The 10,838-nt window shown below is 40.2% G+C and overlaps 2 protein-coding genes across 5 annotated transcripts; both read left to right on the forward strand.

The window, feature by feature from the left end:
* Positions 1 to 115: 115 nt before the first annotated feature.
* On the forward strand, positions 116 to 5,347 carry LOC117543667 (vascular cell adhesion protein 1-like). 4 transcript variants are annotated; one of them, XM_034212099.1, is made up of 8 exons: positions 116 to 347; positions 1,038 to 1,141; positions 1,220 to 1,594; positions 2,864 to 3,169; positions 3,248 to 3,523; positions 3,598 to 3,682; positions 3,799 to 3,856; positions 4,516 to 5,347. In XM_034212099.1, the coding sequence occupies exons 2-8, from the start codon at positions 1,069 to 1,071 to the stop codon at positions 4,600 to 4,602; spliced, it is 1,260 nt and encodes a 419-aa protein (XP_034067990.1). In that variant the 5' UTR covers positions 116 to 347; positions 1,038 to 1,068; the 3' UTR covers positions 4,603 to 5,347. The 4 variants fall into 4 exon arrangements, with proteins under 4 accessions (XP_034067990.1, XP_034067991.1, XP_034067992.1 ...); XM_034212100.1 differs by having other exon boundaries at positions 3,799 to 3,835; XM_034212101.1 differs by having other exon boundaries at positions 1,038 to 1,108.
* LOC117543665 (sialic acid-binding Ig-like lectin 12) lies at positions 4,693 to 10,707 on the forward strand. The gene is made up of 9 exons (XM_034212095.1): positions 4,693 to 4,851; positions 6,883 to 6,920; positions 7,159 to 7,208; positions 7,355 to 7,756; positions 8,108 to 8,410; positions 8,483 to 8,746; positions 9,132 to 9,225; positions 9,295 to 9,334; positions 9,497 to 10,707. Exons 1-9 carry the CDS (start codon positions 4,726 to 4,728, stop codon positions 9,755 to 9,757), a joined length of 1,578 nt encoding a protein of 525 aa, XP_034067986.1. The 5' UTR covers positions 4,693 to 4,725; the 3' UTR covers positions 9,758 to 10,707.
* Positions 10,708 to 10,838: the final 131 nt, after the last annotated feature.

The following is a 10,838-nucleotide window of genomic DNA, read 5'->3' on the forward strand; positions in this document are numbered from 1 at the left end:
TGTTGCCATCCTATTGATTTGAATTTTGTCACATATTTATTTTAAATTAAATTAAATGTAAGTACGACAAAATACAGTACATCGGGTTAAAGATGAAAAGAAGAGGACAAAACATTTTTTAATCCGTCACTATAGTGTGTCCATTATTGTGCTTGTGTGATAAAATAACAGGATATGAGTATAGTTTCAAGTGCTTTCTTTTCTGTAGAAACGGGTCATGTGGTGTGTAGCAGCTATAAAAGCTTTAAATCTTGTTTCACATCCTTTTGTATTACCCGACCGATGTGGAAGTAAGTCTTTTGGTCTTTTGTAAGGTTCAACGCCTAGTTTTCTCCATTTCCCCCGAGGTAAGATGAATAATGTTACTGCTTTTTAGTGAATTTGAATATAGCGTTTTAAGCCACATAGTTATTTTGTTCATCTTTTCAATCATAAGAGAAATAGGGTCTGATAAAACGATGAAATACTGCAATTTTCATGTTTCTTTGTCGGATATTATTATTGAATATAACAATTCAAGATGGGGTACAATGTCCAAAGGAAGAAATCAGTGAGGGGAAGAAGTATTATATATTTTAATTATCCTTTAACTAAAAGTACTAATACCACAATTAAAAAAAATAGTAAATCTGCATTTAAAATCTGACTTACATCAAAGAGTGCAAGTACAATCAATAACATATACTAAACGTAAAATACTATATTCATATTATTCTTAATGATGCAGTAACATATAAAATGCATTTCAAATTGAAGTTGCAGGTACTTTTATTTAGTTTTTATACTGTTTGGCTGTTGCATTTGCAGTCCATTGTCTCATCTCGCAGGTTTAGAAATCCTTATCTGCAAAGTAACTAAGGTCATCAAATAGAAGTAGCCTAGTAGAGTAAAAAGTACAATACAAAGAAACTACTTGAGTACAATGAATAGAAGTACCCATAGATAGTTATTAAGTATTTAGTTGATTAATTGTACTTCGGGGTTTTATCCTGACGACGAATGGGATGTAACCGCACTGTCACTGTTTCTAAATCCAGGTGAGAAGTGTCTGCAGACCAGTGTGTGAAAATGGCAGCCATCATGTTACTGGGTGTCTTCTTTGTTTCAGGTAAACTGTTCCCTCACTGCAAAGACAACATCTGTAGGATCATTTTTTATAAACATTCCCTTCGTGCTGATTTTTTTCTCCATGTGAACTAATCATGAATTTGTTCCACAGGTGCTCTGGCTTCTTGTCCTGAACATGCTCAGCCTCTTGTTACCACACCTCAGGAGATGGAAGCACTGAGTGGATCCTGTCTGCAGATCCCATGTAACTTCAGCATAAATGCAGAAGAGACATTTGACCGTACAGGACCAACATCCGGATTGTGGATTAAATCTGATTATTATTACATTTTTGGAAGTAAAGTGGTTTTCAACGGCAACATGATGGAAAATATCTATCCGATGAGTCTTACTGGAGACCTGAGTCAGAACGATTGCTCGACCCTATTTTCCAGTGTAATCACAAGTTACACAGGCAGCTACCTCTTTAGGATCGACAACCGGCGCAGAATGGAAACTTGTGATCCTCTTCAAATAAAAGTTAAAGGTGAGAGAAGTTTGTTTTTGTCAGTCAATCTATAGGCCTACTTTTAGAGAACGTAACATGCTGATAGGAAAGTACATTTCAATCAGGAGAGACGTGATGTATGAAATACATGTTTATTACCGGGACGCCTGATATGAGGGAATAGCGATTGACGGATTACTACAAGTGAATGAAATAATGTTTGGTGATTAGGCCCCGGTTTGCAGGATGATCATTCAGGAGGGGGAAACCGCTCCGATGAACCCCCCGGGGTCTAGACACTGGTGGTGGTGATAAGTGGTTCGGTCTGGTCTGAAGGGAGAAGTTTTTAGCTTGGCCCTGTATTAGGAGACAGGAGGTGAAGGGGTGGAGGAGGGTTGTGCGTTAACGCCTGAAATGACGACTGACAGAGAGGGAAGAGCAGATTTAAAGAGGTTAGCGGGTGCGAAGATTGGCTAGCTGGGGAGTAACGCCCCCGATCACTTATTGGGAGAGGAGAGATTATTGAAATGACGTGTAACACCAGAGGATTGGTCTTCCTCATTGAATTTGCGCTAAACTTCATTTCAAAACCACACCAAAGGATTAGGACAAAAAAAACACATCTGGTTCTTGATGACTGAAGTGTGCTCATTATTAAAAAACAAATAAATTCATTGTATCCTATTCCACGTCACAAATCAAAACCTTAAAGGACTCCAAAACCGTAGTCTTTTATAAATACGCTTGTTAGAATAGTTTTATTTTATTTGACATGATTTGACAAATTCTCACGTTTCATATACTGTAAGTATTTAGTGTCTCTACTGGGACATGTCTCCATGCTTTAATGTTCAAAAAGCTCTTTATTTTTCTCATACTGCCTGTGCTGCAGCACCTCTTTTCACCCTCTGTCTGAAACCAGAGCCCAGTCTGCTCTGATTGGTTAGCTGGACCTAGTGATGTCACTATTTTACGGAAGTAAACATTTGTGGCGTTTCAGGCAGGCGGGGAATTTGTGGGAGAAACTCACTCTGGAGGGAATTTAAAGGATTGTAGTCTTTGCAGACCATTTACATGCACACAACCTATTTAACACTGTACAGGAATGGGACGACTCCAAAAACATGATATGGCCTCTTTAAGTCACTATAATTACTATTTCAAGATTAAGTCAAGGTTTTATTTATTTATGTTTAGGGTATTTAATGACACACTTGAATAATATACAATACAATAACACAGATTTGTGACCAATCTGTATTATTTTCATTTTATGATAACATCTGTTACTGTATGAAAACTCCACAGATTCTCCTCCGAGCCCCACCATTGAGATCCCAGGTGATCTGAAGGAGGCGGAGTCTGTCACTGTAACCTGCTCAGCTCCAGCTCCCTGTCCACACTCCCCTCCTAAACTCACCTGGACTCTCCAACAAGACCCTCCCAACACAATGGAGGAAAACCCAGATCGGACCTTCACGACTAAGATCCAGAAGACCCTCATTCTGACAGACCAACATGATGGATTCAACATCACCTGCTCTGCCAGCTATCCTGTGAATCAAGGGAAAGATGTGAAGACAGCAGAGGAGACAAAGACTCTCCATGTTTCATGTAACATTACATTATTTTATTAATGATAGCAGCTGGCAAGACAAATTATCTTTTCTCATCGTTCCATGTGTCCTCTAGACGCTCCCAAAGATGTCACGGTGGTCGTCAGTCCAGCTGATCCTGTGTCAGTCGGCAGCGTGGTGAATCTGACTTGCTCCTGCAGAGGAATCCGTGCTGCCGACGGCTTTGCCTGGCTCATGATGATGAGTGATGGCCGACTGCACACGATGGGAGATAACACACAGCTTTATGTATTTGAAGTCACCAACAGTGATCGAGGCAGATCATATTTCTGTGGGTGCAGCAATGTGTTGGGCCTTCAACTATCGAAAGGACGTGCGTTGATATTTGAAGGTAGCTGCCGGAGTCATGGTTTGAGATGTTCTGTTTCCCAGTGAGTGGAAGATGACCATGCTGTTGGGTTGCAGGTGATCATGAGACGGTTGATGGTCATTTGATACTGAAGATGCTGGGAATCATAATGCTCGTCAGTACACTGGTCATCTTTGAATGGTGAGACAAACTCTCGTGTGATATGACATATGCAGCTACACAGTGATTTGTATCTTTGGCTGTAGATCATTATCATCACAACATAAACAAAATATTTGTTTTTACTTTTTTTCCAGCTGGTTTAGATCAAGGCGCTCTTCTAAACCAGAAAAGGTATTCACCAGACGAGGAGAGGTATCTGTAACTTCATGAAAACCAAAATAAAACCAACTGAAAATAGTTTCTAATTGAGCTCTTAGGAATCGATTAGCTAGGGTTTATTTGTAGGTTTATTTGTATTTGTTCCGAAAGTGCTGATTCTGTGTCTGTAGCTTTAAATGCTAATGAGCTGCAGCTGGCCACGCCCCTCTGTGAGATGATTGGTTTGAACAAACGCAATGGTGCTCTAGGAGGAGATTCAGGGGATAAGGTGGGCGGGGGTTTCTTTGGTTGGTGATTGGCTAGTGGTTGTACAACCCAAAAAAACATTATGACATCACAAAGTGGCCAAAATCTGATCAGCTCATTTTCAGACAGGTTGTTATATAAATGGATCAGGACAAAAAGAGAGGGAATCTTTTTTCCTGAAACTTTCAGAATCTCTTAACACAGAAGGGAGACATGTTTATGTATAAAAGACATGAACAAGTGGATTTTGCATAAAAGGTGACCTTTAAAGGGTCTTTTTAGTTATTTGGTTGATTGCTCCGTCTGCTGTACAGTGTATGGTGTTGTGAGCTCCTGAGACATAACTGTTATTCTGTGGCTACACAAATTACATGCTGCAACTATTTTTAATCTTTACAGATACTAAACCTCTTTAAGTTACAGTAAACTCCCCTCTTATTTTTCAGGACGCAGCAGAAGCAGAATATCTCAACCGTGTTACAAACATCCTGAGTCACAAAGAGGAAGGAAGACGTTCAGTTCACTTCTACTGAAAGAAAATGCTGTATTGATTTGCCTTATATGTTCCACATTAAGAAGGAGTGGCTTACAGGATTGCAGTGAGTGGTGTGTTGAAATTAAAAACAGGATATTAGCAGAGAGACGAAATATGGGTCATGATATGGCATCCAGCAGATACAAAAGCCTGGTGTGTGTGTCCCCACTTCCTTTTGTCTCGCAAGACTAAATACTGTAGAACATTTGTTGGACACCTTACATTACTTCCTGAATTGCACATTTTGGTAAGACAATCATTTCAATGCTTTCTACAAAATGTTCAGGTATTTTTGGTTTAGGATAACAAATGTATTTCGTAATTATTTGCCTTAGTGTGCCACTTAAAATTAAGATTTCTGTAAATACTAAATGTTCTTTGAATATGACCCTAAACCAGTGAATGTTGAAGTGTTTCCTGCTCTTTGTCTCCATTAAATACACGCAAAATTAAAAAGTTCTTCATTAATTTGTCTCACGTTAAACGTAATCATGGCACATGATTTTTATTTTGTTCTTTTTCTTGGTAATTGCTTAACTTGTATTTCTGTTGGATGCATGTGAACTGTGTTAAATACAAAACAAATCAGGGGTTAAAAAAGAATTCTGTGCAGAAGCTTTGAATGTTATACAAATACATTTAGATATCTAAGTGACTGTGTTGATGATGATAAAATGTAATATTTAAAATGGTAAGCACCAACATTATGAATTAAATAAAGTTCATACTTATTGCTCTTGAAATATGTCAATTTGTTTTGTTCACGACATGACTCATGTCATTTGAAACCTGAACATCTGACTTCCTTCCTTTTAAGAAAGAGAACAGTCTCTGGTACTTAATAATTAATGAAGTTGGTGATTTGGCTCCTTACTTCAATAATAACAGAAAAGTAAATACATACCTTTTGGATTTTGAATTGCCAATTTATTTTCCACCTATTATTCATGTGTGTTTATATATGTATTACAAAGATAGTAAAAGGTATTGATGAAATCTTTGCTTTATTGTCTCAGTTAACATCCAGTCCAAATGTATGGACACTCTGATCATTACTTACAGAGATACAAGAGAAGACTACATTTTCACCATTTTTGGCTATGGACCAAAAATGGGGCGAAGCCTGCGAGCTAGTTCAGGCAGTCAACTAGAGCCCAATGATACATTATGTGTGACGCACCTCGTCCCTCTTACAACCAACCAAACACATTCTTCTAAACATGCCGCTCTATTTAAGCCGCCAGGTCTTCCTGCCTCTGCCTCGCTATGCTGCTGCTGCCACTGCTGCGTTCACTTGCTATTGCTGCGTTCATGTTCCTGCTCCTGTGTTTCATGCTGCTGCTGCTTGCCTGCCCCAGCTCCACCCCACCACCACCCCAGCTTCCACCCCAGCTCCACCCCAGCTTCCACCCCAGCTTCCACCCCAGCTTCCACCCCAGCTTCCACCCCAGCTCCACCCCAGCTTCCACCCCAGCTCCCACCTCACCACCACCCCAGCTCCACCCCAGCTTCCACCCCAGCTTCCACCTCACCACCACCCCAGCTCCACCCCAGCTTCCACCCCAGCTTCCACCCCAGCTCCACCCCAGCTCCACCCCAGCTTCCACCCCAGCTTCCACCCCAGCTCCACCCCAGCTTCCACCTCACCACCACCCCAGCTCCACCCCAGCTTCCACCCCAGCTTCCACCCCAGCTCCACCCCAGCTCCACCCCAGCTTCCACCCCAGCTTCCACCCCAGCTTCCACCCCAGCTCCACCCCAGCTTCCACCCCAGCTTCCACCCCAGCTCCACCCCAGCTTCCACCCCAGCTTCCACCCCAGCTCCACCCCAGCTTCCACCCCAGCTTCCACCCCAGCTTCCACCCCAGCTTCCACCCCAGCTTCCACCCCAGCTTCCACCCCCAGCTTCCACCTGTAGGCTCGGGGGGGTATTTATCTAATCATCACTCAATGTTCTTTGTAAATCTGTGGAGTGATGAGGCTTGAGGCTAGACGCCAAACTCAAACTATATGCTGCTTATAATAAACATATCAAGAAACACGTGAGTTGTCTGACTGAATTGCAATAAAATATTTCTTACACAACCATCCACTTTAAAAACGTAATGATTGTGCTTTGTTCTACCTCGGTTAGGGGTGGTTTGTTCCCCTTTTATCACAAGAAAAGTTCAGCGTTGACAAAAAATGCAGCAAATGTAGTCATGTGATTTCTAGCAGTGTTGGCTCTAAAAAAGGGAAGCATTTCTTTAAAAGCAAATCCTCTTTCTTTATATTACAGCGGCTGGAGGTTAGTTCAGTTTCCTGTGGGCTCGTGCGGTAAGGAAACATTTGACTGAACTCCTCTAGTGTATTTGTAATATAGATTTGAAAGCACAGCTCTGCAGATGCCTTTAAATGCAAAGTGCTAACTAACCCTGGTTGTACAGGGCAAGTTTTCTGTGGTGTCATTGAAGTAGGGAAGTTGCTTTAAAAGGCACTTTGTAAAAACTGAATACGTTATATGTGTGATTACTACAAATGAAAAGTAACAGTGTTCTTGTGTTTGCAAATCCAGAATCCTGAATATGGTGACCAACATGTTACTGCTAGTCCTCTTTGTTTCAGGTGAGATGTTTGTTACTTTAATAGTTTACAATCTTTACTTAGAAAAAGCAGAAATATCAGAATGACTCCTTTGTTCACATCCTGAGTTTGAATACAATTTGCTTACTAGACACAGTTTGTTAATATGCTCTTTTTTCTTCCTGCAGATTTTCTCCCACATCTTGTTGAAGGTACTTGTTCTAAGGCCCTTTACATCACCACCCCGAAGCAGATGGAAGCACTGAGGGGATCCTGTTTGCTGATCCCGTGTAACTTCAGCGCTGTCTCAGATAGCTCAGATAAGGGCTTCAGCAGCTCACGAGAAATCTTCGGAGTGTGGATTAAAGAAGAGCCCGCATTTAGCCAAAAACCAAAAAACGTGATTTTCCACAGTGATCGGACGATTAACAGATATCCAATGAGCATTACAGGAAACCTGAGACAGAGAATCTGCACCACTCTGTTTTCTAGTTTGGAAAAAAGTCACACAGACAAATACTTCTTCAGGATTGAGAGCAGCCCATTTCTGGCAACAGCTGCATGTGATCCTCTTCAAATAACAGTGAAAGGTAAGAGACTTTTTGTTGGAGTAGTCTTACCTTTATTGTTAAACTATACATCTAGGATAATCAATGTATCAGTTATTACAGAAATTATTCAGACAATCAAAAAGTCATAATATCTGAAACCTGCTAAATCCAAATATATGACAGTGTATAATATTGTGTGCATTACTATTACAAATAATGCCCGTCTACATGCACAGATATGAGTCTCATGTGGTGACCGGTGGATGACAACATCTACATAAAGGATGCAGCTGACTGACCTTTATTTTCACATTTTACAACAAGATGTACATTTTTTGATTACTGTTTGAAAACTGTATTGGCCTGTATCCTCACATTTAAAAACCACAGATTCTCCTCCGAGCCCCACCATTGAGATCTCAGGTGATCTGAAGGAGGCGGAGTCTGTCACTGTAACCTGCTCAGCTCCAGCTCCCTGTCCACAATCCCCTCCTAAACTCACCTGGACTCTCCCAGAAAACCCTCCCAACACAATGGAGGAAAACCCAGATCGGACCCTCACGACTAAGATCCAGAAGACCCTCACTCTGACAGACCAACATGATGGATTCAACATCACCTGCTCTGCCAGCTATCCTGTGAATAAAGGGAAAGATGTGAAGACAGCAGAGACAAAGACTGTCCATGTTTCATGTAAGAACAACCTGTGAGTGTCAGCACATGATGGTATGATTTGAATGAAGTTAATCTCACATTTTTCCTCAGATGCTCCTAAGGACACCTCCGCCTCCGTCAGTCGGCCCTCAGGTTTTGTGCCAGCGAGCAGCTTGGTGGAGCTGAGCTGCTCCAGTAGAGCCCAGCCTCCCATCAGCAGCTTCACCTGGTTCAAGGAGAGCCAAGATGGAGACATCAAGGTCTCGCAGGGAGAGATTTACAGCTTTAATGCCACAGAGGGAGGACGTTATTACTGTGTGGCCACAAATGAGCTTGGTAAAGAAACATCACCAAAGATCCATCTGGCTAACGGAGGTAAACACATAAATGTACTGCATACGTTTGTGAAATAGGAGCAGGTATTGTTGGATAAAGCAATTAATGCATCAATGTAAATATATGCAAAAATAGGAATAATGAGTTTAATGGGAAGTTAAAAACATATTTACATCGAAAAATGTGGTCTATAAATGATAAATTAGGATATCATCAAATTAGGCCACATAAAATAGGACGAAAAGAGATTTGTGATTGGAAAGGAAAGTGAAAAGAGGAAGAGAGAAAATAGAAAACAGAATTTCATAAACTGAGAAAACATTTTGAGTTTCAGCTTCATCATTGCTGTGTTTCCTAATTACTGTATGAAGTCAAGCTCTATAGGAAATCTGAATTACAGCCACACTTTTTTTTTTTCCTGTAGGAGCGGAACAGCTTGATGGCTCTTCACCATGGGGGGGAGTTGTTGGGGGCATCATTGGGATCATGATACTCATCTGTTTAGCTGTTGCTGTTTGGTAAGTAACTCAAATCAATTTAATATCCACATCTATTACATGAAGCTGACCGCTCTTTATCTCTTCCAGGTGGTTGAAGTCCAAACATACAACTCAAGAACAGTCACAGGTGGGGAAATACTCAAATGTGCAGTACATATATGTTGTGAATACTTTCATAGACTGGAGACTGCACTGACTAAGTTCCTTATCTGTGAGTAAATGTGGCACAATGAACCACTGTCATGGGGTTTCATCAGAGTTCCTATTTCTATTTCTCAACTCTCTGCAGGGGGAGCAGATCAGGGGAGAACATGAGACACAAATCAATGATACGCAGAGGCTAACAGCTGTCCAAGAATCAGCCGCAGCAACAGAAACAGGAGAAGAAATCCACTACGGAGAGATCGACTTCTCCAAGCACAGGTATCAAAGTCCCCCTGTCTCAGAGCAGGACGGTGGACAGACGGAGGACACGCTGTACGCTCAGGTCAAAGTGTCAGAGACAGCAAACAGACCAGAGGACCTCTACGCTCAAGTGAAAAGGAAATGAATGTATAGACATGGATTTTTTTAGACAAATATTCCGTTTTTTTTATTGCCACAAGAACCTATTTGCTTCAAAACTTGAAGTTCTTTGCCATATATTTAAAGTGTCATATTTATGGTATTTATCGTTCTTAAAAATCTATTTTGGCTCTTTAATAAAAGGCCCTGCAACATACTGCATGTTTTAACATGCAGTATACGCAATATTTTACATTTAGTTTGCAAGTATTACTAAAAGAGTGCCATTTATTCATAGAAATAAACAAAGAAAGAGGAGTTGTTAGGCCTTGTCAGAAGTACAGTAAAGTTAGACGATGACGAATAAAATAGGAAGTAAACATTTTTAAATATCTTAATTATCTGGTTTAGTCAACCATCTGTTATTTTCACTCGAGATATGATCTGAGAAATTATGTGTATTTTTGTGTAAAGGTCATTTCACAAAATAAACCAACAGGTATTTAATTTGTATGTAATGCTTAAAACACTTCCCAACTTGAAAAACTATAAAGTATTATTATTATATAGTAGGCCTGGGTGTCGTATTCAATGTATTTATTTAGGAAGCATGTATATATATATATATTTATCTTTTTTTGACATAACTTTTAACAGTTTTGAAATTCACATGAGTCTTTTTTCCATGGAGGCTCTCACTAGTTTGACGTGGGTGTGGCTTAGGTTGGAAAAGATGATGTCACCTGTTTCTGTGCACCAATCAAGAGTTAGCATCGTATTAATCACAATCTGATGACAGCAGAGGGGGTGTTGAAGTTTTTACAGTGTTAAAATATTCATTGATTATAGCTAAATATGTGTATTGTTGCCTATTTTTATAATGATACAGAGGATGATGCAAAGCTATCAGGGGCTTCCAAATTAAAGAGGTGCAAATGTACAGTATGCTACTTAATACAAATGAATCCATCAAATAAACACAATTTACAAAAACAAGACTAAATGTGTCATTATATTTCACATAATTAATCAAAATCTGCAAGGTAACTAAAGGTATTAACTAATGTAGTGGAGTAAAAGTACACAATGTACCTCTGAATTGTAGTGGAGTAGAAGTATAAAGTAGC

Source organism: Gymnodraco acuticeps, unplaced genomic scaffold (genome assembly GCF_902827175.1).
Source record: "Gymnodraco acuticeps unplaced genomic scaffold, fGymAcu1.1, whole genome shotgun sequence".
In the NCBI taxonomy this organism is placed as follows: Eukaryota; Metazoa; Chordata; class Actinopteri; order Perciformes; family Bathydraconidae; genus Gymnodraco; species Gymnodraco acuticeps.